The sequence below is a fragment of the Biomphalaria glabrata genome, chromosome 6 (assembly GCF_947242115.1).
Source record: "Biomphalaria glabrata chromosome 6, xgBioGlab47.1, whole genome shotgun sequence".
Taxonomy (NCBI): Eukaryota; Metazoa; Mollusca; class Gastropoda; family Planorbidae; genus Biomphalaria; species Biomphalaria glabrata.
In genome coordinates this window covers 15,862,218-15,890,041 of record NC_074716.1, presented here as the reverse complement: position 1 = coordinate 15,890,041, position 27,824 = coordinate 15,862,218, and the positions used below count along the sequence as shown (strand labels likewise).

The 27,824-nt window shown below is 32.5% G+C and overlaps 3 protein-coding genes across 7 annotated transcripts; 1 reads left to right on the top strand and 2 right to left on the bottom strand.

Moving 5' to 3' along the window:
* Positions 1–1,619: 1,619 nt before the first annotated feature.
* Positions 1,620–10,021, bottom strand: LOC106057590 (quinone oxidoreductase PIG3-like). 2 transcript variants are annotated; one of them, XM_056032275.1, is made up of 8 exons: positions 10,001–10,021; positions 9,089–9,230; positions 7,340–7,475; positions 6,307–6,438; positions 5,611–5,823; positions 4,415–4,519; positions 4,213–4,301; positions 1,620–3,452 (listed from the first exon to the last, which is right to left on the bottom strand). In XM_056032275.1, the coding sequence occupies exons 2-8, from the start codon at positions 9,224–9,226 to the stop codon at positions 3,276–3,278; spliced, it is 990 nt and encodes a 329-aa protein (XP_055888250.1). In that variant the 5' UTR covers positions 9,227–9,230; positions 10,001–10,021; the 3' UTR covers positions 1,620–3,275. The 2 variants fall into 2 exon arrangements, with proteins under 2 accessions (XP_055888250.1, XP_055888249.1); XM_056032274.1 differs by lacking the exon at positions 10,001–10,021 and adding an exon at positions 9,898–9,988.
* A 362-nt stretch (positions 10,022–10,383) lies between these two features.
* Positions 10,384–17,403, top strand: LOC106057628 (SET domain-containing protein 4-like). Its single transcript, XM_013214920.2, has 11 exons — positions 10,384–10,405; positions 11,295–11,354; positions 11,942–12,058; positions 12,180–12,306; positions 12,844–13,041; positions 13,132–13,357; positions 13,714–13,888; positions 14,001–14,082; positions 14,250–14,330; positions 16,806–16,932; positions 17,040–17,403. The coding sequence occupies exons 2-11, from the start codon at positions 11,297–11,299 to the stop codon at positions 17,148–17,150; spliced, it is 1,302 nt and encodes a 433-aa protein (XP_013070374.1). The 5' UTR covers positions 10,384–10,405; positions 11,295–11,296; the 3' UTR covers positions 17,151–17,403.
* Positions 16,806–27,657, bottom strand: LOC106057630 (citramalyl-CoA lyase, mitochondrial-like). 4 transcript variants are annotated; one of them, XM_056032271.1, is made up of 8 exons: positions 27,504–27,657; positions 25,201–25,464; positions 24,913–25,125; positions 24,607–24,796; positions 24,399–24,512; positions 23,919–24,097; positions 17,636–17,797; positions 16,806–17,165 (listed from the first exon to the last, which is right to left on the bottom strand). In XM_056032271.1, the coding sequence occupies exons 2-7, from the start codon at positions 25,459–25,461 to the stop codon at positions 17,699–17,701; spliced, it is 1,056 nt and encodes a 351-aa protein (XP_055888246.1). In that variant the 5' UTR covers positions 25,462–25,464; positions 27,504–27,657; the 3' UTR covers positions 16,806–17,165; positions 17,636–17,698. The 4 variants fall into 4 exon arrangements, with proteins under 4 accessions (XP_055888246.1, XP_013070376.1, XP_055888247.1 ...); XM_013214922.2 differs by having other exon boundaries at positions 17,673–17,797; XM_056032272.1 differs by having other exon boundaries at positions 25,201–25,467; positions 27,504–27,655.
* Between the last annotated feature and the right edge of the window lie 167 nt (positions 27,658–27,824).

Here is a 27,824-nt window from a genome sequence, read left to right as displayed (position 1 = left end):
AGCCAGGGGGGGTTTGAGTTTAAAACCTCCTACCAGGGGATTATTTTTACAGTTAAATCCCCCCTCTTCTACAAAACAAAACAAATATTGTAAACGACAATTCTCAAATTCCAAGAGCATAGCTAAGGAGGGTTCTGATTTTAAAACCCCCTCCGAAATTTACGATAAACCCCTCTTCAATATAAGACTATCCATACATCAGTCACCAGATTCTATGATCGTAGCCAAGAGGGGTTTTGTGTTTAATAAAACCCCCTCCGGCGGGGTTTGTAGCTAAAAACCACTCTTCAATATGAAAAAAACAACAAATTACACACTAAAAATTATGAGCGTAACCAAAGAGTGTTTTGAGTTTAAACCTCCCTCCGGCGGGGTTTGTAGCTAAAATCCACCTCTTCAATATAAAAAAAAGCAAATTACACACTCAAAATTCTATGAGCGTAGCCAAAGGGGGTTTTGAGTTTAAACCCCCCTCCTCCAAATTTTTTTTTTTAAATTTAAACCCCTCCAGATGGTTTTGAGCTTTAAATCCCCCTACAGAGAGTTATGAGGTTGAAAACCTCTCTCTTCAATATTATTCTAAAGCAAACTAAATTCATCAAATTCTATGAGCGTAGCTAAAGGGGGTTTGAATTTATAAAAAAAAAAACTCCAAAGATTTTTTAGTTTAACCCCCCCCCCAGATAATTTTGACGATAAAACTTCCCTTTTCGATATAAAATCTAAAGCAAACTACAGTCACCTAATTCCAAGAGCGTGGCCAAGAGAAGTTACAAATTTCTACCAGTGGCTGGGCTTCATTAATAAAGTGCAGTGAATTGAAAAAGACTAAATGTGGCTCAACAAAGATGTCTAAGACGGATTTTAGGAGTCAGTTATAGAGATCTGGTCTCAATCAAGAAAATCCTATGCCAAACTGGGAGTCGACCCCTTAGTAAGGTTGTGACAAAGCGTTGCATGAGGTTTCGGGACATGTTCTCTGACAAAATGAATTACGCATATTAAGAGTTGCGATGACATAGAGGCCATTACGAGGAAAGCGCAAACAGGAAAATCATTGTATAACTTGGCGCCACACTTTCATAGAGGACCTCAGAATATGCATTTTGTTGGCTTTCAATACCGGAAATAGTGTTTGGCGGCGGGGCTCCGCCCCGAACCACGTTGGGTGGGGAGTCTACAATTTTCCCACTAACTCCAGAAAGAACCTATTCTAGGATACAATAAACGTCTTCCGAAATAATGAAGGGTCAGAATGTAATAAAGATTAATTATGTATACACACTTACGTCAGGTACCCATCAGAGCATGAGGGTGGACCGAGAGTCGCCATAAAGGTCTTTAAATTAAAAATCCCAGTTTTCATCGAGATTTGAATCCAGGACCGCCGTTTGGAAGCCATATAGTATATATAATATATTAAAGGTAGGCATTAATTAGATACTATGGGTGCCGTTGTCACAAACCGCCTGTATATAGAGGTCGCTGTGGGTGGTTGTGTAGGTCATTGTCTAGTGGTTGGATTGCTGACAAGCAACTCCAAGCCTCAGTTCAGTCTTTTGATGACAGGAAGACAGGAACCTCTATCTAGCACTCATCAAGAAGACTCAACTCAATCAGATATTTAAATAATTTATTAAACTACTGAATATATGTACATGAAATTCAATAATGTTCATTAGATAGTCCTACACCGCACTACTCAGTTTCCTATCTCAGAAAAAAAACAAAACCAACAAAAAACTTCACTACAATAACTTAAAGAAAAACTATTCTCTCGATAAAATCAAGTCACTCACTCATAGCCCTCTTTCCAACTAACTCAAATTCACTTACATAGGTCACATTCATTTACTACCATTCACGCCCCATGTTGACCAGGATCTCAATTCTCATGATACCCATGGTCAATCATGAAAATAAAGGAGGTCAATTGAACACCCAAATTTTAGCCCAAATATTACTACATAATTATGATTAGTGACACCGTTCAGCATATAAGGTGGAAAGCTCTCTCCATAAAAATCCGTCATAAGCAACTTCCACAGCATCTTCCCAGCTAGTGATTTGGATTTTAGCTCTTCTAAGAAAAAGCGACACCATGTTATATATGGACGGCCCTATTAGCTCTTTTCAGCCACGTTATGGCTGTCTTTGGTAAACATGCATCCTCTCATCTAAGGATATGTTATGCGAATTTTAAATGATGTTTGGTACTCAATCCCTTTGTGGGTGAGTGCCAGTGCTGGAAAAGATCTCTCTATTGGTGACGACTTTGGTATGTTATTTCTAGGATCCTCTTTTCGACCTTCATGGATATTTCTAAGTCTCACGGGCATGGGTATTCATCCACATGATGTCCATCACATCCCGCAGATTCTAACGATGTCTCGCTGATAAGTGTCATTTCTTTCCGTTTACTGCACTGGTCCTTACATTCCATATGCCAAATAAGGTTCGTTTCTTTGCACTGATAAGTAATATTTTGGGCTCAATCATTAATACAAATTTATCTCATAAAGGCATTGTTAGTTTGGTTTCAAAACTGAGGGACTTTAGTTAAAATTCCATTGAAGGAAATAATTTGTGTGCATGTAAAGTAAAGGTAGATCATTTAAATTCATACTGGGCACAAAATAACCTTGTAAACTACTGTCTAAGATCATTTCACACTGGGCACACAATTACATTGGTGAACTGTTGCTGTGCACTATTTCACAGCACTTCATGAAACACATTAAGCATCCAATGCTGATAATTTGAGAATACTTTCCATGTCTTAAGAAGCATTTAGGTCTGAGCCTATTAATATATGAGTTAAGTGAAATTTTGTCAAATGCATTCTAGATAAAAGTTTTGGATAGAAATTACATAATAAATGTCATAGAAATTACATTATATTTTTTTCATTCATTTTGTTTTTTGGCATGTTCAAACTATCATTTCAATATTTTCTCTTTATATATATGTAAATAAAAGCCTTCTATGCTTATACACTAATTATCTGATACCAAATCTAATACTCTGTATCTAGATTATAAAAGTGCATTCAGACAAGAATACTCATAATTCTGGTTATTAAAAAGATAGTTGGAATCAATTTCATTAGAACAAATACTAGATATTATACTTGATTTGAAAGATTTATTTTATAAATTTTTTTATTGATGTTGTTTTTTTTTTTTACTTCAAATGAAATTCTGTAATATTGTACCAGTATTAATTATAATACTCTCAGAGTGTCAATCACCATTAATTTCCCCTAGGTTCAAAAGTCATTCTTTTTTAACCTCCAAAATAATCTTTCCAAGATTCTGGTTGGACTCTATCATACTATGTGCTTTAGCAATGTCACTTAATGGAAAAACTTGCTCTATAACAGGCTTGAAGGTACCATTTTGAAACAAAGGAATAGCTTTTTGCATGAATTCTTGTATCAAATTTTCTTTATACTGAAAAACAAAAGAACAAAAATATACAAAAGAATCTCAGTATTTGAAGATTTGTCATTTATTTATCAATGTGTTTATAATATAAACTTTTATTTATCTTCACTAATTGATTTCATATGGTTCTGCAAGGTTGTCATTGCCGGAAGTGGTGATGGATGTAAGCACTTCACTACCTATAAAATGTTTCCTAATGACATGCATCTCAAATAGCCTCTGATAACCAGTCCAACTCCTGGCCTTCTCATATGGCTCAGATATTGAGTACGGTGGAACTGTTCTCACTAACAGGAGAGGGACAAAGGGGAGTAACTGGCGCCTTAACCAGTAAGCTTTGGGCAGGAGGGGCTCATTAGCTATGGCTGGCTACCCACCAGGAGAAGGAAAACTCTGAATTCAAACCTCTGTTGCCTTGCAGCTATACCCAATTTTGGGAATGGCTTTGGGAGTCAACCCTGAGGAAAAATTAGGAGCTGGCGACCCTAAGGCAGTTTGCAGCACTCAATGCTACATTTTGGTAGAACCTGCGACATCGCTGACCCCAAACTGTATCGGCACTGCTGTTCTTTTGGATACATCAGCTGCGTTGAGTGGGGGAAACTGATGTGTGGGTGACATTGTTCCGACCACAGCTAATGCCCAGGCATTCATCTCATTTCCATGAGATGATCCATAGTTGATTTGCGACTGAAGGAGGCCATATAATAATGATTTCACATGCATTTATTTATTTTGAACATTTAAAATTACCAAAACTACTTACATTAACAGACCGAGATCTCAATGTTGTAAAAGTCATAGTTATTCGTTTAGCTAGAAGTTTTCTAAGATCAGTATCTACTTGTGAGCCACCTTGAAAAAAAACAACATCTCAAATCAATTTTACATAAAAAAAAACATTTTGAAACGTTTTTTGGCATGTTAAAACTATATCTAATTTTTTTTATACTAAAGCATTCTATTACCTAAAAATCCATAGACTACCCATCTGCCATCCAATCTGATACTTTTGAGATTATCTTCAAACATTGAAGAGCCAACACAGTCTAATATCAAAGTTACTCCTTTGTCTGAAAAGATTATCAATTAAATATTTTTAAAAAATATTTAAATCAATGATTGGCAACTATATATATTCTTTTATTTATTCTGATTTAGCTGCTGAAAGTGAAGGCAGTATGTACTGAACTTATAGATAAGTTTAATTATCTCAAATCTTATCTAAAAGCCATAATCAATTAAAATGCTGGGTGTAGAGATCACAGTCTTGTAGCCCCAAAAATATTTATTTGTGTCAAGTTATTGAAATGAATATTTTGTTTTGATTGAGTGTAATTCTGGTTATAATAATAATTTTACTTCAATTAAAATAATGCAGAAACAAATCCAGAAATAAAAATTCATAAAACTTTTATCTATAAATCCAATCAGAATACTTTTACAAATTCAAATAGTAATAAAAACAATAAAATAAGTATAATTGTTGAGCCAAAAAGATCTAGTATTGAACAAACAAATGAACTTTTCCTCCTCTCTAGTAGGTTGAATAAACATGACATGTAACATACAATAATAGCAGAGGTATGGTGACAGGATTTAGTCTGGTACCTGCTAGCTGCTAGGTGATGGCGCCGGGTTGGGGTCAGTGGTTTGAATCCTCGTCTGGTCCTATCTTTTTTTCACCATATTTTCTTCACCTTCTTCTCTTAATAATGTTGGAACTTTATTTCTGATATAATTACATATTACATTTCAGGTTTATTCATAATTTGTTTCAGCACTAAAAGCTTCAAACTCCATTTATGTTTCTCCAGTAGGTTGCTTTCCCATGTAGATGAGTTGACTCGAAATTACTCAAATGGAAATTTCAGAAACTCTGATGTATATATTCTTTACTATTCCATTAGCCACTCGAAAATCAAATAAGTTCAAACCAATCTAGTTAAACCTAGAGATTTCTTTAGATAGTAAACACTTCTGATCTAAATTTATCTACATGAGTTGATTATTTTTTTAAAACCATGAACTCAAAAGTCTGCAGTACTATAATTCTAATTAAAATTAATTAAACTAATTTTGAAAAAATATAATTAATATAATATATATGAAATTAATTTTAAAAAAAATTGAAAAAAAAAAAAAAACACAAAAAAAAACTTACTATTGGTATGATGAAGAACTTTCTCAGCAATTTTTTCAGTTTTATAATTGATAGCTGCATCAGCCCCTAGAAATGTGGCATACTCAATTTTTTTATCATTTCCAGCAGTTGCAATGGCGACAGCTCCTGCTCCTTTCACCAACTGAATAGCTGCTGTGCCCACTCCACTTCCACCAGCATGTATTAGCACAACATCATCCTTGTTTAACTTTCCTTTTTAATTTGATAAAGAAGTATATATTTTCTTTGGAAATACAAAAGTTGTTTAAACAATGAATATTTTAATGAACTAATGAATTATAGGAGATTATAATATTATTATACATCCTACCACTTCTTTAAATTTGATTCTATCTCCTTTAATTAATTAAAAAAGAAGTTGTAATTTCAGTTTTGGAAGACTGTAAGAAACATTTGTCAATATTTTGCATTAGTGAACCCAGTTTTCAAAAGCACTGATTGTTTTATGTAATGTGAATGGAAAGAGAAAACAACCATGCAGTCTATAGGGCAGATGATGTAAAAGTTATCTGTCTCTGTGGCCCACAGTTAATGAGGGTGTCATATAGCCAGCGTAATGACCAACTGCCTTAACTTTTCCTCAACTAATGTCAGGTAACCATTAGTGCTGGGTGGACTCAGAAGCGCCCTTGAGATCCCAAAATTAAAAATCTTAGTGGTACTAAAAATACTCACCAATCAAGTAGAGCAGCTGAAAAGCTGTAAGCCACACTTCTGGAATTGCTGCAGCTTTAATGAAGTCTAAATTTTCAGGTATTGGGATAAGAAATTCATGTCTGCAAATGACATATTCAGCATTCCCTCCACCTAAATAAAAAAATGTTTCAAGGTAAATAAAAATATAATAAATCTCTGGTTGAAAATTCATTGACATTTGTAGTGCTTTTACTACAAGATTGCGCTCACAATGAGTGTCTTAAATATTGTAATGTGAAAAAAAATATATTGTTATATTAGCTTACCAAAGATAACAAATAAAATGACACACACACACACACAAAGTATGAAAATATATTTCCATTGGTCTGTTATGAAATTCTAAATAACATTCTAAATTGTGTCAGACAAAAATATTCAGAAAGAAGTATCTGAATCTTTATTGTTTCCACTAAAATGTTCGGATAAATAACTTATATTGGTAATATTTGATATATAACCAATAATCGATAACAAGTCAAAACACACAATCTTGACCATTTTCTCTCACAATGCACACCATGAAAAAATTGCTGCATGCAATGCATACAAATATCTTCATGTCACTAATTTTAAGTGCATGCTCACTGGCGTACTTGAAACCAGGTTGTTATATAAAGAATTATGCATAATAAGTTTAATAAGTAGATCATTTTAATAATAATTTATATACATTCTATTTAGATCTATATTCTATACCTGTAAAAAATATCCTGTTGCCTAACAATCACAAATTAAATTTAAAAAAAAATTAGATAATCTTCTAGTAACATATTTCAATTCAACAGAAAGATATTTAAAAGAACCTTGGAGATAGACAAGCAATCAGTTCATCAATCTGTACTAAAATGTTAGCTGCTCTAATTAGTATCTGAAACTTTATTATTTCCACTAAAATGTTAACATAAATGCCTATTATTGGTAATATTTAGTAAATATTTTTTGTTTAGCTTTGATGGAAATCAGTAAAAAAAAAAAAGACAGTTGAAACAGAAATACCAATGCCACTTACCAGTTAGAAGAGCCATAACCCTGAGGCCTTTACTTAAATTAGTGGGACAGCCTGGTCCTAATTTATCTATAACACCTGCAGCCTCCAGACCTAATATGGTACTAGCTCCTTCTGGGGGGTCATAATGTCCCATTCTCTGTCAAATTAAATTTCCAGAATATATACTTATTCTAATATGGGGATAGCTAATTTTAATAGACAAAATAATTGATATCATAATGACAAAGGGAACTGAGGATTATGAAAACCTAATTGTCTTAGAGGTCTTTAGTAAAATATTAATGTTAGTTGATAAATGTTCTTGCATTGAAATAGTATTGTCTCATAAACACATCAATGCCAGGGTAACCAGAGGACAAAGGAGGACAAAACCTTACAATGGAGGACAAAAAAGACAAAGTAAACTGGATATATTTATTTGATTAAACCTAAATCATAGGCTATAATGCAACTTTATCACATATATTTCTCAGAAGAAAGGACTTTTTTTAGTAGTTCGCGCTAACATACCCATGAAACCCCAAAGACGAAAAAAGACGAAAAAAAGTTTTGACTTGATGAAGAAGCATGCGATGATGTTCTTATCATGTTACAGTGTTTTTTGCTGGCAACATGACATTCTAAGTCGGTGCTGCCCTTGTTTACAACCAACAAGTAGAAATCACAAAACAACACACTTAGATTCATTTTCCCATCAGCAAAACACAGATACTTAGTCTTGATTTGATCTGAGAATTTACTTTTCCTCTTTTTTTTTACTACTATCTCTGTTAGCTGACATCTTGAATACAAATTCTAATTATTAATTACAAACATTACAACAGTGAGCATGCAACATTGATTGGTTTTATCGGTCATTTATCATGTCACTCATTACATAAAGGTTATACTTATCAACACTGTTAACATGCATTATGCAGTGAAGCTTTACATCTGTTGATTTTTTAATGTTATTAAGGGAGTGTTTATATTTAAACCAGAAGATATTAAGTATTTAATTCAGTTAATAGATTGTATACCATTACAGTAAACAAAAATGAAAAAGCCGGACATTTTGATACTTTAGAAAGACACAACACGACCCCAAAAAGGAGGACATGGCCTCATTTTGCAGAATTTCTGGTAACCCTAATCAATGCAGACATTTTTTTAAATGGTGTATAAGTAACAAGCAAAATGATCTAAATACTTTTTGGGTACTTGGTATTTTTAGAGGGAAGTAAGTACTGTTAGGTAAGTTTTCCACTATTACCTATCACTCTATGAAGCAGCAAATGATTAAATAATGATTATCTACTTCTGTGGCCAACAAATTATAACAATGTCATGTGGTAAAAACTACTTTCCCAAGGAATGCTTACTTGAGCTGCATAAACTAAACAATATCTTAAAAATTCAAGCCTTCATTGCAAATGAAACCCAGATATGGAACTTGTGATACACTGGAAGTGTACTGGGCAGCATTACTGAGACCAGAATAAAAAAAGGAAGGTTTCAGCTTCATAGAAAAGATTCTTAAACAATTCCTATATCAGGATGAAGCATAATTACTTTAAAGGTCAAGATGAAGTAAATGTATGTATGTTAATGCATTATATCTACTTTGAATAAATTAAAACTGTAGTGGCTATAAATATAATATATTAACTACCACCCATGAATATAATTTGTCATAATTTTCTTTTAACACATTTTTCTTAAGAACAGACTGGAATCAAAAGATTTAAATTAAAAATAATAGCATCATACTTGAAGTGTATCTGCTCGGTTTATAGCAGTAGCATAAACTTGTACACGTACTTCCATTTCCCCAGGTTCAGGAATTGGAACCTGTGACACATACAAATTCTCCACTCCACCAGGAGTGTACTGAGCAGCGTTCATCATTTTTCTGCAGATAATATTTAAAAAAAAAATAATAAAGCTAATGTACAAAAGCATAAATTTTACATGAGTCTATAGTCAAACAAATTACTAAATCATATATCTTCACTTCATACTCCTCTTGTATTTATAAAAAAAAAATTGCTCTAATTAATATACATATTTTCAATGTTTAAAAACATAAACAGAAGGTTTTAAAAATAAAATAGCTTTTTTTTTATAGTCCTACAAACACCTACATGACCAAACATGACCAAGATTAGATGATACTATTACTAGGAGCTTATAAGGAGCAAATTATCTTCTTTGAAAGAATATCTAAGAATAAATCTAGAATCTTAGACTTCAACTTCAATGAAATTCAATCAAGTGCTTTTTAACATAGATCCATCTAGACTAGATATCTATTCTAGGCTTTAACTACTAGGGTCTAGATCTAGAATCTAGATTTAACTAGAATCTAGACTAGATGAGTAGATCTAGATCTAGATCTAGTAACAATTACAATCTAGTTAAAGTTAAAGTCCTTAATATTTATTTTCTGTTAGTGTTACACTTTGACGGTGACAGTGACTCATTGAAGTTTGACTCATCACTGTGATGGGTGATTTCATTTATTACAATAGGGGATCTGGAGGGAGGTAGATTTATATTATATTATAATAAAGACCTACATTTAGTCTTTTAGATCTAGAGTCTATAGTAGGATAGTATTCTAGAATATTCTAGATCTAAGACCTATTTATTCTATAAAAATATGTGAAGTGTTTTGATTACAGAGTGCAAAGGTTAAGCTCTTCATTCTTTGAAGTTCAAAATAAAACTAATCTGTGCTCTCTCCTGTAAAGTGTAAAGAAATCTTAAATGCTCATGTAAACAAAAGTCAATGAATGGTCTCAAGACTCAACATACGTGCGGTCTAGTCAGTCTAGATCTATTTTATTATAGATCTACCTTTTACATTAAATCTAGATCTAGTAATACTAATACTATATATAATAGTATAGTAGTATTATATTATTAATATAGTCAACATAGATAGATCTATACCTTTTACTTCACGCTAGTTGACTTATTTAAATTTTAAAGTTAAGCCAGCCAGTTATGACTCATCATTATGATTATGAGTAATATCATAAATATGAGTTAAGCCAGTTAAGGCCTTAAGGATTAAAATTAAGGGTAAATGAAACTTAACTTACCTTGTAACCTTAGGCTTAGGCTTAGTCAGACGCTTAGACTTTATTTTAGACTTTCATATACTATACTATATAGATTCTAGATTAATACTTGTTACAATTAGATGAGCTGAGATAATTCTAGATCTATATAGAAGCAAGAATGACTCAATAAAATTGGTCTCAATCAGGTGTTACAGCTTTGAATATTTATTACTTTTAATTTATTTAATTTAAAAATTATCATGTTTATCATCTTATGAGACAACATAAAAATCACATGTTCATGTTATAAATTACTTAATTTTTCTTTCTAATTGTGCTGGCTAGGGCTAGGCCAAATCATAATGAACATCACAGCATCTAGATCTACTTCTCTTTATCATAAGGATGGCCTCTCTTATTCCAGATGCTAAGACAAATTCGTTCAAGTGCTCCTTCTTCCCTAGTGTCATTAGAGACTTGAATGGGTTGCCTGAGTCAGCCAGTAAAACCAATGGCTTGGCAGAGTTTTAGTCACTGATTAACATGCATGACTAGATTGACACATGAAATGCGTAGGACATAATTATCTTCTTTTTTTGAAGTAATGTCTGTAATTTATAAGATATGATAAGATATCCTGCTAAGAACAGCTGCTGACTGGGAAAAGTGTTGGTAATGGGTTACGCAAACTGTTACAGCACCCCTACATTGAAATTCAAGGAAAGATGAGATTACTCTATAAGCTTTATTGGTCCCTTTCTTTGCTACCTTTTTTTCATCTTTTTTTTTCTTTATTAAAATTTTGATAAAGCTGCTGAATATAGATTTTATAGACTTAAATGAGAAAAAAACAACTTTGAAATATATTTTTAAGTGTGTGTGTTTTTTTTTCTGTGCAATCATTGCAGCTATGAGAAACCCTGGTCGTTGTGGAAGGCATCGGAGGCAAAAGCATAACATTAAATCTGGTATGTGCATAACCTACTTTGTTTCATAATGAAAATCACAATATTAATAAACTAAAACATACTTTTTTTTTAATGTCTCTCCTAATTTATCTTACCTTTCTCCCTACTTTCAATACTAAATATCATATGGAAATCTGGAAATAAAATCCTATTAACTAAAATAATTTTTTTTTTCTTTTTAATCAAACACTGGAGTGCTAGATAAAAGAGACCTTATCAATGTATCTTATTAAATGAAAAGTAATACATATGTTGTATTATGTTCATTTTCTAACATGTTCACTCTAAGAGGAAATTAATTTTCATCAACACTAGAATTTTTTTAGATAAATTAATCATTAAAGATTGTTTTAATAACACCTTCAACTAACCCTCTATGCTGGCTGTGCTATGTTGCATGCCCTTAATCGTTGTAAGTTATGTCATGAAAATCTTTTTTTTTTAGAATATAAATCTTGATCCTAATAGAATATAATACATTTGAATCAGAGGTAGACTATTGGTATCAAAGTAATTTAATTTTCAATGCAAAATTTGTTTACTATGAATGAGAAATTTTTCTTAACTTTTTCATTTTTTCTAATAAGTTATTTCAGAGTCTCATTTACCTGAAATCATTAGATTCCAACAATGGATGAAACATTCTTTGCCTGGAAGGCAACATAGTGATTGTAAAACTCACTTAGAGCCAGCCCACTTCACAGGTTTAGAGCTTTATGAATACATATTCTTATTTTTTTACTGTTTTTTTTTTCTAATAATATTTAAGAAAAAAAGCTCTTTAAAAAAAAAAGAATTTTTTTGTTAAAAAATTTCATCTTACAGACACTGGCAGAGGCTTAAAATGTCTCTATCGCATTGAAGAAGGTGATGTTGTTGTTTCAATACCATATCATTTGCTGATTACAACTAATTTAGTCTTCAGCAGTGACTTACAACCTATTATTGAAAGGTAAGAATTTGAAGTACTGTAAATGTAAATATATATTTAATGGTAATAATAATAAAACGGTTATTTAAATACCTAAAAAATAAAAATAAAATCTAGTTAAAATCAGCTAATCTTTTATGTACAAATTAATCTATACTACTTTTAGTCAGATTTAATTTTATAGTCTTTTTGGGGGCGGGGGGGGGGCATAGTGTGCAAGACTAAGTCTGAGATAGTGCATTTCAGACCTCCAACAAAAAATAGTTAATGGGGTGGGGTGGTATTCTTCTTTTATGACTAGTGAGCTGGTTTACAAGTTATTCTTACACTTATTTTTCCCAAGTCAGGATACCAAAAGGGGGGGTTTAAAGGCCATTCGTTCTTTTTGTCATAAAGAACAGGTTCTGTTTGATTTACTTAATAACACATTAAGACCAGGAGCTGGATTTTATTGTTTTTTTCGAGGCATTTAGAGGAAAGTGGGAGCTAATCCCCACTTCCGACTCAGGCATTGACAGTCTTTGTAGACCAAGTAATTAAAAAAAATTTTTTTTTCAGAGTTGGCATCATGTTCACACCACAACAGCTTCTGACGGTCTTTTTGATTAGTGAACTATTCAAAAAAGAACATTCTTTCTGGCATCCTTACATAAGCTTACTTCCAAATGTATATTTTTCTTCTGTTTATTTTTCACCTGAAGAAATGAAATTACTAACCAAAAGAGCACATTGTCTAGCTCTTGAGTATAGAGAAAGGTAAGTGTAATTTACAGAAATGGTAAAAATATTTTAGAGAGTTAAAAAGAACAATTTTGGCTTAAATCCATATGAAATATTTTTATCTAGATTTGAAGGAGCAAGAAAAAAAATTTTGGAATTCATCAACACACATGTCCCATGGTGTGAAGGCAAAGTGAGTCTAGAACACATCAAATGGGCATGGTCAACAATTGACACACGTTCAGTGTACCTACTGACAGAAGAACATCCCTTACTGGTTATTGATCCAGAGGAAAGTCATGTTGCTCTTGCTCCATTGCTTGATTTCTTAAACCACAAGGATACAGCTCAGGTTCAACGTTTTGACTATGTAGTTTCTTGAAATGAAAATGATATATAGATATTACCTTTTACCTTTACCTATCCCTTAGTCTGTTGGACCATTGGGGCATCAGTCAAGATTTATCTACTGTCTTTCTCCATTCCTCTCTGTCTTTTGCATTAGTTAGAACTTCTTTCAATGGCAGGCCCGTCCATTCTTTTATGTTGTCTTCCCATCGCTTTCTTTGTCTGCCTCTTCTTCTTTTTCCTGGTACTGTTCACTGGTATTACTACTACTATACTTTTAGAATATACAATGCTCTTATTTCTTTTAAGTTCTACAGAGTACCATCTTTGGCTAGTGCTTATTTTCTACACATTCTATAGGTAAGGGCTGGCATAAACCCAGGATCCCTCAGCTATGAGATAATTACAGATGATAAATACAAGAAATATGAACAAGTGTTTATATCATATGGTCCACATGACAATACAAGACTTGCTATCAATTATGGATTCACTCTGCCAAATAATATTCACAATGTCTTTCATTTTTCATTAGGTAAATATTTTATATTGTGACCACTTCAAAAGCAAATAGTTAAATTATAGAAAATTATTTAAAGAAAAAAACCATTTCTAATATCTCTCTTTGTTAAAAAAAAACATAAAAGAGGATATCAAGGCCTGTTTAAATGTAGATAGTGCAAGCTTGGGGAAAAAACAAGCAATTATTCAAGAAAATGGATTTGATCTGTAAGTAATATATTTTACTATCATATGCTTTGCTTTACCTTAGTAAAGAATTGTATATATAGGTACTTATATTTATACTAAGGTTTACTGGCTACATAGTAGCTGTTAAATGTTTAACAGTTTGAGTATTTATTGTGTTAAAAATCTATCTATATTTTTTATTGCAGCAATTTGTTTTGCAATAAAGATGGCCTGAGCTGGTCTCTGATGGTTGCATTAAAAATTTTTACTATTCCAAAAGAATTTTTGTAAGTCAGATTTTAAAATTATAATGTACACAAGAATTGAAACATTTGGTGAAAACAAATTATTTTTTTTATTGCTAAAAAAAAATTATAATAATAAAACAATCTTATCACTTACAAATAAAAAGATTTTAAAAATTATTTGTGTGTGATGTTTTAAATTCACTTTCAAAGTTGAATCCATTAAGATTGGTAAATGTAATTATGAAAGAATGATCTAAATGAAGTACAGTCAAACTTTGATATACTGGACTTCTTTAACTATTGGTCTTGGTTATTTTGAAGGTTTTCATAAGTCTTATTGTAATTTAGAAATAAAGTTAGGTAAGAATAATTTGTTGGCATTTTTTTCTCTATCAAATTTGTATTTCTATAAATCAGTGATCACAAACAATAAAATATAAAATTAACACTAGGTAAAGAAGCTCTAGAAAAAAAAAATTGACAGTCCTACATATCTTGGAGTCACATATGACACGAGACTAACTTGGAAAAAACAAAAAGAAAAAATCCAAAGATTATCCCTTGTGAAAAAATTAGCTGGCAGCGACTGGGGAGCTAATCACAATCTAAAAAGACATACAACAGTTACATCAGACCCACTCTAGAATACGGTGCCACAGCTTGGGGCTCAACAGCCAAAACCAACTTACAGAAAATAGACAAGGTACAAAATATAGGCCTTAGGATTATGACAGGGGCTATAAAAAAAAACACCCATTAGAGCTATGGAGGAAATAACTGCCCTGGTCTCTTTGGATGAACGAGGAAAAAAATAAAATCCTTAGACATGCACCCACTCATATCTAAAATACACAAGACTGGCACCCAAAATTGACTAAAAAGAACTCATTTTGTTTAGGATCACAGAACCTTAAAAAGAAATACCATTTAGGAATTATCACTATTGAGTCGATGAAGCAGCATAATGCTTTTCTTCCCAGAGTTCTCTCCCTCCTATAAGAGACAACATTGAAAGCATAACCAAAATATCCAATCACAACCAAAGAGAGTTCAAAGAATTAGTAAACTCTTTTAAAAACCCATTACCCCAACAACCAATGGGTCAGAGTCTACACAGACGAATCCTCCCAAAAACCCAATACAAATGGAGGAGCTGGCATACTTATTGAATGGCCCAATGGAGAAAGACTTGAAAAGTCAATTGCAACTGGCGATCTCTAATGGCCATAGAGCAGAAAGGCAAGCACTAGAACTAGCAGCTACCACACTAAAAAACAACCCATTTACACCTAACAGCCAAATTCTCTTACTGACAGATGCCAAAACAGGCCTTCAAAGCCTGAAAAACTCTGATACTTCTTATATACAGCAACTCAGGACAGCCCTAGTAAACCTTAACATCTAAAGCAAGGAAACTGTTCTTCAATGGATCCCAGCACACATTGAACTAAAAGGCAATGAAAAAGCAGACATACTGGCCAAAGAGGGAAAAATGAACAAATTAATGAATATCCCTCTCTACCCAGAAGAAATGGTGAAAATAATAGAGAGTAAAATAAATAAGAATTGGACCAGCTTCAGATCAATTTTATTAAGTTTTTGTATCTTTTTCATCATGACACCAGTGTTGGAAATTAAAATGGCCCACATCCATTGGTGATTCTGTTGGTAGATCGTTAAACAGTTATGATAATTATTAAATAGTTTATTCAATCATGTTAACTATTAAAGACAAGATAGCACCACAAGATGTGTAAGTTAAGCTGCCAGCTATACAATTTCTAAATTTTTTTGTTTTATTCTCAAAGTATATAATCAAGTACAAAAAATGTATTCTCAGTTATATAAATGTATACGCTTTGATAAAGTCTATTTAGGTTTGTGCCATCATTAGGACCCCAAAGAAACCTAGGTGTTATGTCAAATGTGTGGATTTCACATTAATTAAAAGATGCACAAGAACACTATTGTTGAATTGACTAGAATACTTTAATAAAATAAACAGTTGCATCTCTGTATTAAATCAATTGTAATAGTTTCAATAGGACTAAAATTATCAATCCAAACAAATAAACAAGAGCAGAATAAATAAATAAAATCTGCTATCATTTTCCTACTTTTATTTTCTAATTTTATGCTTATGGATAATTATAATGGCCTTAAGATAAAATATGGAATTTCCTCAGTTTATCTAGCATTCCTAAAACTACTCGAAGATGTGAAAACATCATACTAGTCTAAATGTTCACTTCAAACAAAGTAATATAAACCACATTACAATACATGCCAATTTGTCTTGTGACGCTAGGTATTAGAAAGGATTTCTCACAATATTGAGGAATAAAACAATATTTACTCCTGAACACTGAGTTCTATACATTATATTATAAGAAGCACTTATTCAAAACTTATATAACAAACATTTATTTGGTGAGAAATATACATTTTTATGCAATTTTATTGATCTCGTTATTCTATTAATGGCCATTGTAGCAAAGGATTTTTTTTATGCAGATCTTTATGGAAGACAATATCTCATGATGCTTCAACTTCCTCAGAGTACACTAATCTTGCTTCTAAGTTGGCAATAAGATTATTAACAGAAGCTCTTTTGAAAGTTCAACATCATCTACAGTATGTGGTATGTTAATTTCTGTACAAATCTCTTACATTTTTAAGCACTAATTTTCAGTGTAAAAAAATACATAACATTCTCTCAAACAAATGTTTGTTTCTTGAACTTTGAAGGTGATGCAGCCGAAATCAACACACTTTCACATTGCAGAGAAGCTTGCATTGGATGATGTACATATTTTACAGGCCTCTTTAAAAGTAGTTCAGTCACAATTCATTTCTTGAATAACATGGCAATGTCTACAAGAAAATATAACAAAATACAGCTTAAGGGACATTTTTCTCATGGTAAAAAAAAAGTTTAATTTATCTAAACAAGATTTAAACCTAAAGCTTGTAGTTTAGCCTAGTAGTTTAATGATTTGCTTATTTGTAAAAATTTGTGTAATTATGACTGACATTGTAATATATATTTGACAGTAAAGAATGCCACATTGAAAACATTTATTTAAAATAAAATTTACAAACCATTTTGAAATGTGTGCAATTGGTGTGTTGAAAAAAAAATATTTTGTTGCTTTTTGGTAAAAAAGAAAGGTAAAAAGATAGTTAACAAATCTTGATTATTTTATTTTTTTATATATTGCTAGTCAATTATTGAGCAATATGCTGCAAAAAAAAAAACCCATAAAAAACATTAATCTCTTTTTTATTTCACTATTACATAACTAGCTAAGTGTAAAACCAAGCCATTCTTAGTTTAAAAGTACCTAGCAATGGCAATATCAAAATATGTGTCATAATTACATATTTTTCTGCTGCTGCTGTAGGCTCTATGATGGCCTGTGAACATTTTCAACAACTCTTAAGATGTTTTTAGCTTGGCGCAGCAAAGGCATGTCTATCATTTGTCCTCTAAAAACAAAAGCTCCCTGGAAATAAACAATACAAGCCCTTAACGAAATTGTTAAATGTAAATAATTATGGTTGAAACTTTTTCTATACGCTAATATGTTAATTTAAAAAAAATATACAGAAAAACAAATAATTTAGAATGTCTAGTGTGATTTTGGGGTCCTGGGTTTGAATCTCGATGAAGACTGGTATTTTGAACTTCGGGATTTTTAGGGTGCCCTTGAGTCCACCCAACTCTAATGGGTACCTGATTTTAGTTGGGAAAGTAAAGGCAGTTGGTCATTGTGCTGGCCACATGATACCCTGCTTATTAACCATTGGCCAAAGAAACAGATGACTTTAACATCATTTGCCCGATAGACTGCAAGGTCTAAAAGGGGAACTTTCCTTTTACTTGTGATTGTGTGACCAATGACAACAAATTTTACTACAAAAATTAAAGGGATAAGAACTAAAAGTAAACTAAAAGATGGAAAACACTGAAACTTTCAAATAAGATAGTAACAAATATTCAAGATAGTCCAACTGTCACAGATTACATTATAGAATTGTTTGTACATTTCACATTTAAAAGAAATATAAACCCTCGACATAAGTCTCGGGATTTACCCCTCAAATCTAGACACTTGTCAGCACGTCAGGATTTACCCAAGGGACGTAATTATGATGTTTTAAATCTATTGGTTGATTTGAAATTAAACAAAGACATTTTTTGAAAAGAGCGCCAGAGAATTGGCGGGGTAGTAGAAAGGGGAGTCGATAAAATTATGTCCTTGTAGACAGTCACGTTTCTGAGAGCTCTGTTTTAAAAGCCTTTGTAATAAGTTTCATGTTTATTGATTTGTAATTTGTACATAAGCTGTACTTACGTTATATTTAAATAAAGTTCCAGAGTTTTGTTTTATCAAAGAATTGTTAATTGTGATTCTAGATCGTCATTTATTCAACTATTGAATTCAAGTAAAATCCCCGGCATAACAACACATCGTAACATCGAGACATCTAAATGTTGTTACATCTGGCACGCCTGTGTTGTTACATATGGCACTCTCCGACAAATAAAAGTTCATGGACAACTTTTAACGAAATTTATTCAAGATCTAGGACCAATTTCTAAAACTCTTCAAAGGAACTTCATTCTTATTTAACGGAGGACAGAATTTCTGTGTTTAACAGGTCAGTTGGTTATCGATAATTCTTTTATAAAGATTTTCGTTAGAGTTACGTCTAACTCACGAAATCTATTATTATATGTAATTGGCAAAAGGAATAAGACCAATATACATAATAACTGGCAATATTAAAAGACCAGTAAAGCAAATAACTGGCAATAAAAAAGACCAGTAAAGCAAATAACTGGCAATATAAAAGACCAGTAAAGCAAATAACTGGCATTATAGTCATTATAAAGAAGACCAGTAAATAATCATTTGTGCAGCACAAAGTAAACAGAAGACCAGATTTAACCAACTGTTAAACCAGTAAAAAGTACATCGGCTCAATAGATCTATATATCATACGACTCCAGTAACTACAAGTCTACTGTCAAGAATTTATTAGCAAATTGAGGCTTCAAGAACTTTGTCACTAGATCTATATTATTATTAGATTCTATATCTGAGATAAAGCCAAAATCCAGATATTGAACATTTTGCTCCAATACAAGAAACTAACAAAAAAATTAAATATGGCTTCCAGTTCTAGAACACAACGATTCTTCGAATTGATAGAATTAGCCAAAGAAAAGCACATCCCAAAGCCAGACCAGTGGCAGTGGGCAGAGAAACAAGAAGAAAAAGAATATCAAGAGCAGGAATCTGAAAAACAAAGGCAAGAATCTGAAAAACGCATGCAATTAGAAGAAAAAAAATTGCAAGACGCCGAAAAACAAAGGCAAGAATCTGAAAAACGCATGCAATTAGAAGAAAAAAAATTACAAGACGCCGAGAAACAAAGGCAACATGAAAAAGAAAAAATGGAATTCGAAAAACAAAAGAATGAAAATAAAGAAAGCATTCCAATTCAAGGTCACTCAAATATGTTTGACAAATACAGATTAATGAACAAAATATCGGCTTTCAACGAAAACATTGACAATATGGACTCGTATCTCATAAGATTTGAAGAAATAGCTACAACATCCGGTCTACCTGAAGCACATTGGTCGAGCTCACTCCTCACCCATTTGACTGGCAAAGCTGTCAACATTTGCTCACAACTGTCCATCAATGAACGCAGCACTTACTCTGATATCAAGGAAGCTCTACTGCGTCAATACGGAGCAACTTCAGCCAACTATAGAAAGAAATTCTATAATGAAAGGCCACAGCAAAATGATGATCCTCAAATTTTTGTAGCTAATATGTCAATGTGGTTTGATAGATGGGTATCCATGGCCAAAATAGAAGAAAGTTACCAAGCTCTTCGTCAACATATTATTATCGACAACATTACCCATGCTCACTCAGAAGATATTCAATCCTACATTATAGAGAGAAATCCTACTGATATCCAGACATTAACCAAGATCATCAGACAATATAAAGCAGCCTATCCAAACAAGTCAGTCAAACCATCTGTTGAAGAAAATTTTGTCTGTTTTGCTCAAGACAAAAATGCAGGATATAAGTCAGATGACAAAATCAAATGCAACAAATGTCATAAACTAGGGCATTTCACGTCTCAATGCCGCAGCAGAACCACAGAATGTTCATATTGCCATAAAAAGGGTCACCAAACTCATGAATGTTGGAAAAAACAGGCAGTCTCCAAAAATCAAAATTTTGATAGACCCACATCACCAACTCAAAGATACAGCAATAGAGAGCAATACAATCTCAACAAAGCACCTGGAAATAATAAACCAGATAACAAACCTCGCTACAGAAGTCATTCACAAGACTCCAGACCACAATATATGCCAAACAGAAGCCCATATAACAGAAGCTATTACAATGAGCATTCAACTATAACAGTCATTGCAAAATCCAATGGTCTCAAATTTTATCCAGGCTTTGTAGGAGACAAGAAGGTGGAAGTTCTTCGTGACACCGGAAGCACGTCCACATTAGTACATGAACGCTTCGTACACGCAAACCGTTTCACAGACAACCACGTCCAAGTCACTGCATTCAACGGAACTGTCAGCAAGTTACCTGAAGCCATCATTTATGTTACTACACCATTCTTCAGTGGTCAAACAAAAGCATTAGTAACACCCAATCTACCAGTGGACCTAATCATGGGAAACATAGAGGGAGTTAAAGAATGCACTCCTCGAGAACTTACTGAATGGACAAATGCCATAGAGCAAGGTCAAAAATGTTTAGCAGTAATGACAAGATCCATGTCCAGACAACAAGAACATTTGGCACATGAACAAGTTAGCCAAAATAATCACATGGCTACCTCAATTACTCAAGCTATGCAGAATGCAACAGAACCAGTTAATAGTCCAGTAGCCAGCAACAATCAAGAACATTCAACATGGACACCCCCAGTTACATCATGTCCATCACTGCCTACTACATGTCCATCCCTACCTGACAATACAAGCCCATCCCTACCAAGTACTTTCCCATCCCTAACCACTGATGATGACTTCATACATCAAGACTTGAATAAGACTGCATCTGCATCAAATAATATGGTATGCATTGAACATTTTTGCTACAATCAAGACAAGTCTCATGAACCAGAAGCAGATACTTATATTCAATCAACTTTGGCTATACCAGACAAAAGTGAAACTATTCAATCTGACTCTACAACTCATACTAGTATTCCTCATTTGAAAGAATGTGAGTCAACTCAAGAAGCCATTACAACCATGAACATTGGAAGTCAAAGAATATTACAGGAATACATGAAAGGAGATCAAGTCAAATTACTGTTACCAGATTTCAGTAACAAGCTGTTCTACAAATGGCAAGGTCCATTTCACATCACCAGAAAGATTTCAGACCTGCTTTATGAAATCCACATCAACAAGGTTACCAGAGTATTTCATGTTCATATGTTTGAACATTACCATGAAACAGATAATGAAGACATCAAAGCAGAAGTTGATAATTTTACAAGCTTAGCAACTATTCCTGAGGAAGAAGAAGAAACATCATCAACACCCATTCCTGAGATAGATGTTTCATTACCAGCATCAAATCAAATTGACATTCCCAAGGTCATCACTCTGGATGACATAGCACTACAGCAAGTGAAGGACAAAGTGTTTACAGACCATGCAGATTTCTTTACCAGTGTTTCTGAGACATTTCCAGTACTGCAATTTGAAAGCAACTCAGAGAGCAACAACATTGACAACACCAAGTTTCATCCTCCGTCCACTCAAAGGGCAACTTTTCTTCAGAAAGGAACAAATGAACTTCTTCAACATTGCTGTATTGACCGATTGAACTCAGACATGTTCAGTCATTGCTCTATTGAACATTCTAATGCAAAGCATTCTGCTACCATTGTTCTACAGCGTCAAAGTTCATCAACCAGAAAATTGAGTTTTGGTTTCGGACAGTTCTTATTTTCACCAAACTCAAACGCGGTTCAATCAGACATTATCTGTGAGATCATTATGACATGGAGACAACAGCTTCATAAACTGAAAGACCTTTTCTTCAAGTTTAGAAAACGCACATGCACATCCATGTCGGCAATTCAGAAGGGTTCCGAACTTTACATTTCTACTCTACATATGTACTATAGCATATTTAGTGCCACTTGATCCATTATCATTCATACTCGTCAAGGAAGAACAGTATTCAGTTGTACTTAATCAATTAATTTGTCTACTCATTTTTCCACAGGAGTTCTATATCAGATGTTATATTTATTTCAGCACCAAGCAACCCACTGAGGAAGGTCACTCATTCAAGATACTTTGTTTATTATGTTTCAGCATCTTTGCATATGACATGCATTAGTCATTTTAATTTTTAAATCATGTACATTTTATTTCAGGTATTTTATTTCAGGTATAATATTATTGCATATATCCTATTATAATAGTACAGATACATGACAGACAATTGGAATTTTTCATTGCTTAACACATGTTGAAGTTTGTATCACATTGAGTATTATTATTCAGAAGATTGATCACAACGAGTATTTTCTCAGAAGATTGTCATGTACTATCACAATTATTTTTTCTATGTCAATTTTTCATATGCAATATATTTTTCCATGTACACATTTTCACAAATGAGTTATAATGTCATATTTTAATTTCATCATGAAGCTTCATAACTTATTCAATTCAAGATTTAATTTATCCAAGTATTATGCTTTGTACAACTTTTGATATTGTTCATGACAAGCATTGTCTCATTTTCATAACCACTTGAATAGTGAAACAGGTGTTCAAAGTCATCAATAATTTTTTATTGTTATCTCCAAGTTGACTTTATTTTTCAGAGCATTGTCATATGTTACCTCAAAAATTTTTCTATAATTTCATGTATGGTATTTTGTGTATATTTAAATATTTTTAATACATATGAGCATTTCTATTACCATACAAATGCTAGATGGAGGGGGGGGGTAATATGTCACAGATTACATTATAGAATTGTTTGTACATTTCACATTTAAAAGAAATATAAACCCTCGACATGAGTCTCGGGATTTACCCCTCAAATCTAGACACTTGTCAGCACGTCAGGATTTACCCAAGGGACGTAATTATGATGTTTTAAATCTATTGGTTGATTTGAAATTAAACAAAGACATTTTTTGAAAAGAGTTAGCGCCAGAGAATTGGCGGGGTAGTAGAAAGGGGAGTCGATAAAATTATGTCCTTGTAGACAGTCACGTTTCTGAGAGCTCTGTTTTAAAAGCCTTTGTAATAAGTTTCATGTTTATTGATTTGTAATTTGTACATAAGCTGTACTTACGTTATATTTAAATAAAGTTCCAGAGTTTTGTTTTATCAAAGAATTGTTAATTGTGATTCTAGATCGTCATTTATTCAACTATTGAATTCAAGTAAAATCCCCGGCATAACAACACATCGTAACATCGAGACATCTAAATGTTGTTACATCTGGCACGCCTGTGTTGTTACACCAACATTTTTATAAAATGATGTACTAAATAGAGAATAAATACTGAGAACAACTATTTTACTTTTCCTGATTTTTGATGCTGTTCAAATCCTTCGATCAATTCATGTGCCCACTTGACCTTGACAGGAGATGGGGTGAAAGCTTCTTGAACAGTTTGAATTTGTTTTGGGTGAATTACTTGCTTACCAGTATAACCCATTTTTGCCCCTTCAATTGATGTTCGTTTAAGGCCTTCCAAATCTGAAATTTTAAAAAACAACTAACGCACTAAGAAAACAAATCTAAAACTTCACACAATTTAGCTAAACAAGATTTCAACCTAAAGCTTTAAGTTTATTTCATTCAAAAACGCAACCAAGAAGCTATAAACACATCTTCTAAAAACAAAAAAGCTGTTTCAATTTTGGAAAGGTAGCAGGAAATGGTGTTCTATTACTGGTTGGTAGGTGCTAAAAATTATTCAATATATTCCTACTTGGTATAACCTCTAAGTGACCTTCTAATTCTAGTGTGTATAATGTCAACAAAAAATGAAACCTACCTTCAATATCAACATGAACCATATCAATAACTTGGAGTCTAAATGCTTTTGCAATGGCAATAATTTTCTGACGAGCATAAATCAGTTCTTTGGCATCAGATGTTCTGTCTGCACCTACATGATAAATTACTACTTAGCATACAATATAATCCAATAGAACTATCACAAGCAATAAAACCATTCACACACCTGTCATACACTGACCTACCTATGTCGGCTACAAAATCATCAGAGCCAAAAACAACACCATCCATTCGAAAAATACCTTCCTCAGAATATTTGGCTGCTTGTTTCATTATATCTCTCATATTCATTAACCCTTGAGTGCTTTCCACATATGTGATAAGATAAGGACAGTACTTGCGATTCAGTTTCACAGACTTCAACCTTTCTGTGAACTGAAATATAGCATCTAAGTAGGCTCAAAACAATGAGTTTGACATGTTTTTTTTTATAAAACTAAAATCCTCCAGAAAATCAATACAAATAAATGTGTGCATTATATGATACTCACAGTTACTAGCTCTTGAACATGATCAAGTTTAGGTAGGAGTATAGTTTGAGGGAGACGCTCAACTTTTGCAGGCTCTCCAATATCAGACCCAATGATGGCTCCTAAATCATCTTCCATCAGCTGGCTTGAACACGAGTTTACTCTTAGGGCAAGGTCCACATTTTTAACAATTAAATACTCCAAGGCTTCTCTGATATTCTTTCTTGCTTGAACCTAAAAAGCATAAAATTAAATAAGAACATGTCTACTTGTAAATAATAAATATACTTAGGTATGTTTATTACCCACCTTCATGTTGATAGCGACACCATCTTCACATTCTAAAACAGCACAATCTACTCCAAGATTAGGAATTTTTTTGAGTTTCTTTGGATCATGACCAGGGACGTACATCACTGTACGCCTAGGTATGTAAGTTTGATCAATATTTGACACTGTGGAGTATCCCATTCTAATCATAGAGATCACTCTATCTTTGCATCTGTCTTGAACAATTGTATTTAATTGTTTGCAAAAATTAATCAAAAATAAACTTTGCCTTGTTGCCATTATCTGCTAATAGAAAGCATATGATGTATAGTGATTTCTTACACATTATATACAAATTATTGCATTAGAATTGGGAAAGTTTGTTAAAAAAATTAATATGTTGTAATTTTTTTTTACATTTAATTGTGATTTACATTTAGGAGTTCTAAAAATTTGACTATGTCAGATATTATAAAGATAACTATACTTCACAAGTTTTAAAAACAACATTAATTGTTTCATAACCCAGCAGTATTGCTGGAGACAATGCTGAAGATAAACCCTCATTTATGCAAATTTCATTGCCAAAATAAATTTCATAGACTGTATACTTGTGTAATCTCAACAAATGGATCTAGATGTACCTTGAAATCAAAACTAAATCTTAACCAGGATTTAAATTTCTTGGTCCAGAAGCCAAGTGTTTTATCAAAAGAATCTAGATTACAGACAACAAAAAGAATTAGTTTTTAAAGAATGATAAAATCAGAAAGAAATGTCAATAAAGTCAAAGTCATAATTGCAGTATAGATCTATATAATAGTTATCTAATCTTATCTTATATAATATTTAATATAATACACTATAGTATATACAGATATTACATGATACACAGTATACACTAATTATAAAGAGTCAGTAAATGAGTAATAGCGGCCTTTGCGTCTAAGTTATTGATAGACTAATTTTATGCTTTCTGGATGGCTGCCTGGTCGTGCAGTTTGCGTGCTGGACTGTCGTTCGGATTTATCGACGGTCGAGGGTTCAAACCCTGCCCGCTCCCATCCCCTGTCGTCCTGCAGGAGGTTTGGACTAGGAAGTAAACTATCTTCAATTCTGAAGGAACATCCGAAACATGTAAAACATTTTACAAATATTTCTACATTGTTAGATAGTCTATATCTATATATTTACTTATTTACGCCCTATTCTACATCTAGATTGACTAAATTCTAATGCGGAAAATCAAAATGACTTGACTTGATGCATTAAATTTAAAAGGGTCATTATTTATTACATTATGATTATTATTAATCTGATTATTAATCTTTTTTTTTTTATGTCTATGTCTATACTAACTTTCTCCTGTACTGAACACTCTTTACACTAATGACATAAAAAGCATCTATGACTCGAATCAGTTAAACTCATTAAATTCGATGATGATACTGCCATAGTAGGTCTTATTTCAGTAGACGAAACTTGGTATTGAAGCTCTATATAAGAGTTAAAAAAACTAAAGAACTTACAACAGATTTCAGGAAGAAAAAACAAATGATACATGAACTTCAGATAAAGACTACATTGACAAAACAAGTGAAGTCATACAAATATCTAGGTGTCATCATTGATAACAACCTTTCTTGGGAAGACCACCTTGGAACTCTAACAAAGAAAACAGTCCAGCTGGTATTTTTCCTATACAAACTCAATAGCCAAATAGCTTTAAACTAAATAAGAAGATCCTACGGCGTGACTACACAAAATCTGATAACATATGAGATAACTTGTTGGCAAGGCAACGCTTCATCTAAACTGTTGCGCCTCTTAGAAAACATTATAAAAAGGGCATCAATAATCATACTATATGCACAACACTACTACATTTAAATGAACTTTTTGAACAAAAATGTCTAAAAATGCAGAAAAATTTTGGAAGACAACAGCCACATGTTCCATAATAACTACTTCAAGTTGTCGCGAAGTGGGCGACTTCTGTCAAATAAGACAAGAATAGAGCAGTACAAAAACTTGTTCGTTCCTTATTCGGTCAGACGCCACTCCTTGATCAGGAAACATGAATAGGACCAAGATGCCTGTGTGTAGTCGCTGAATGAATTCTTTATGTTGTGTATGTTTCTGTTGTGTTGTCTGTATATCATAGTATATGAGAAAAAGAGTCCTTGTATTCAAATCATGAACAAATCTCCATAAATAAGTCATAATGATATGTGATGATAAGTTATATATATACTAGTTATATAAGTTATAGACTAAAACTTAGACGACTTAGTCTTATTCAGTTATTGAGTTATTCATTGATTTATTCAACAGAAACTCACTTAGATTTTAAATCTAGACTCTATTAATCCTAATCCTTAATCCAAGCCTAGATCTAGCTATAAACTAGATCTATAGATGTCTAGATTGAGACTTTTTGAGTAGATCTAGTATTTTAGATCTAGATAGATCTAGATCTATAACCTAAATCTATAGTTGCAGGACATATAGAATATAGTCTATAGTCAATATAGACTCTAATGATATAATGTTATATAGGTCTAGATCTTTAAGAGATCTTTTAGATCTAAAGGTATGAAAAATATTTCTACATTTAATAATTGTTATAATTTAAATAATAATAATATATTTTATTAACGTTA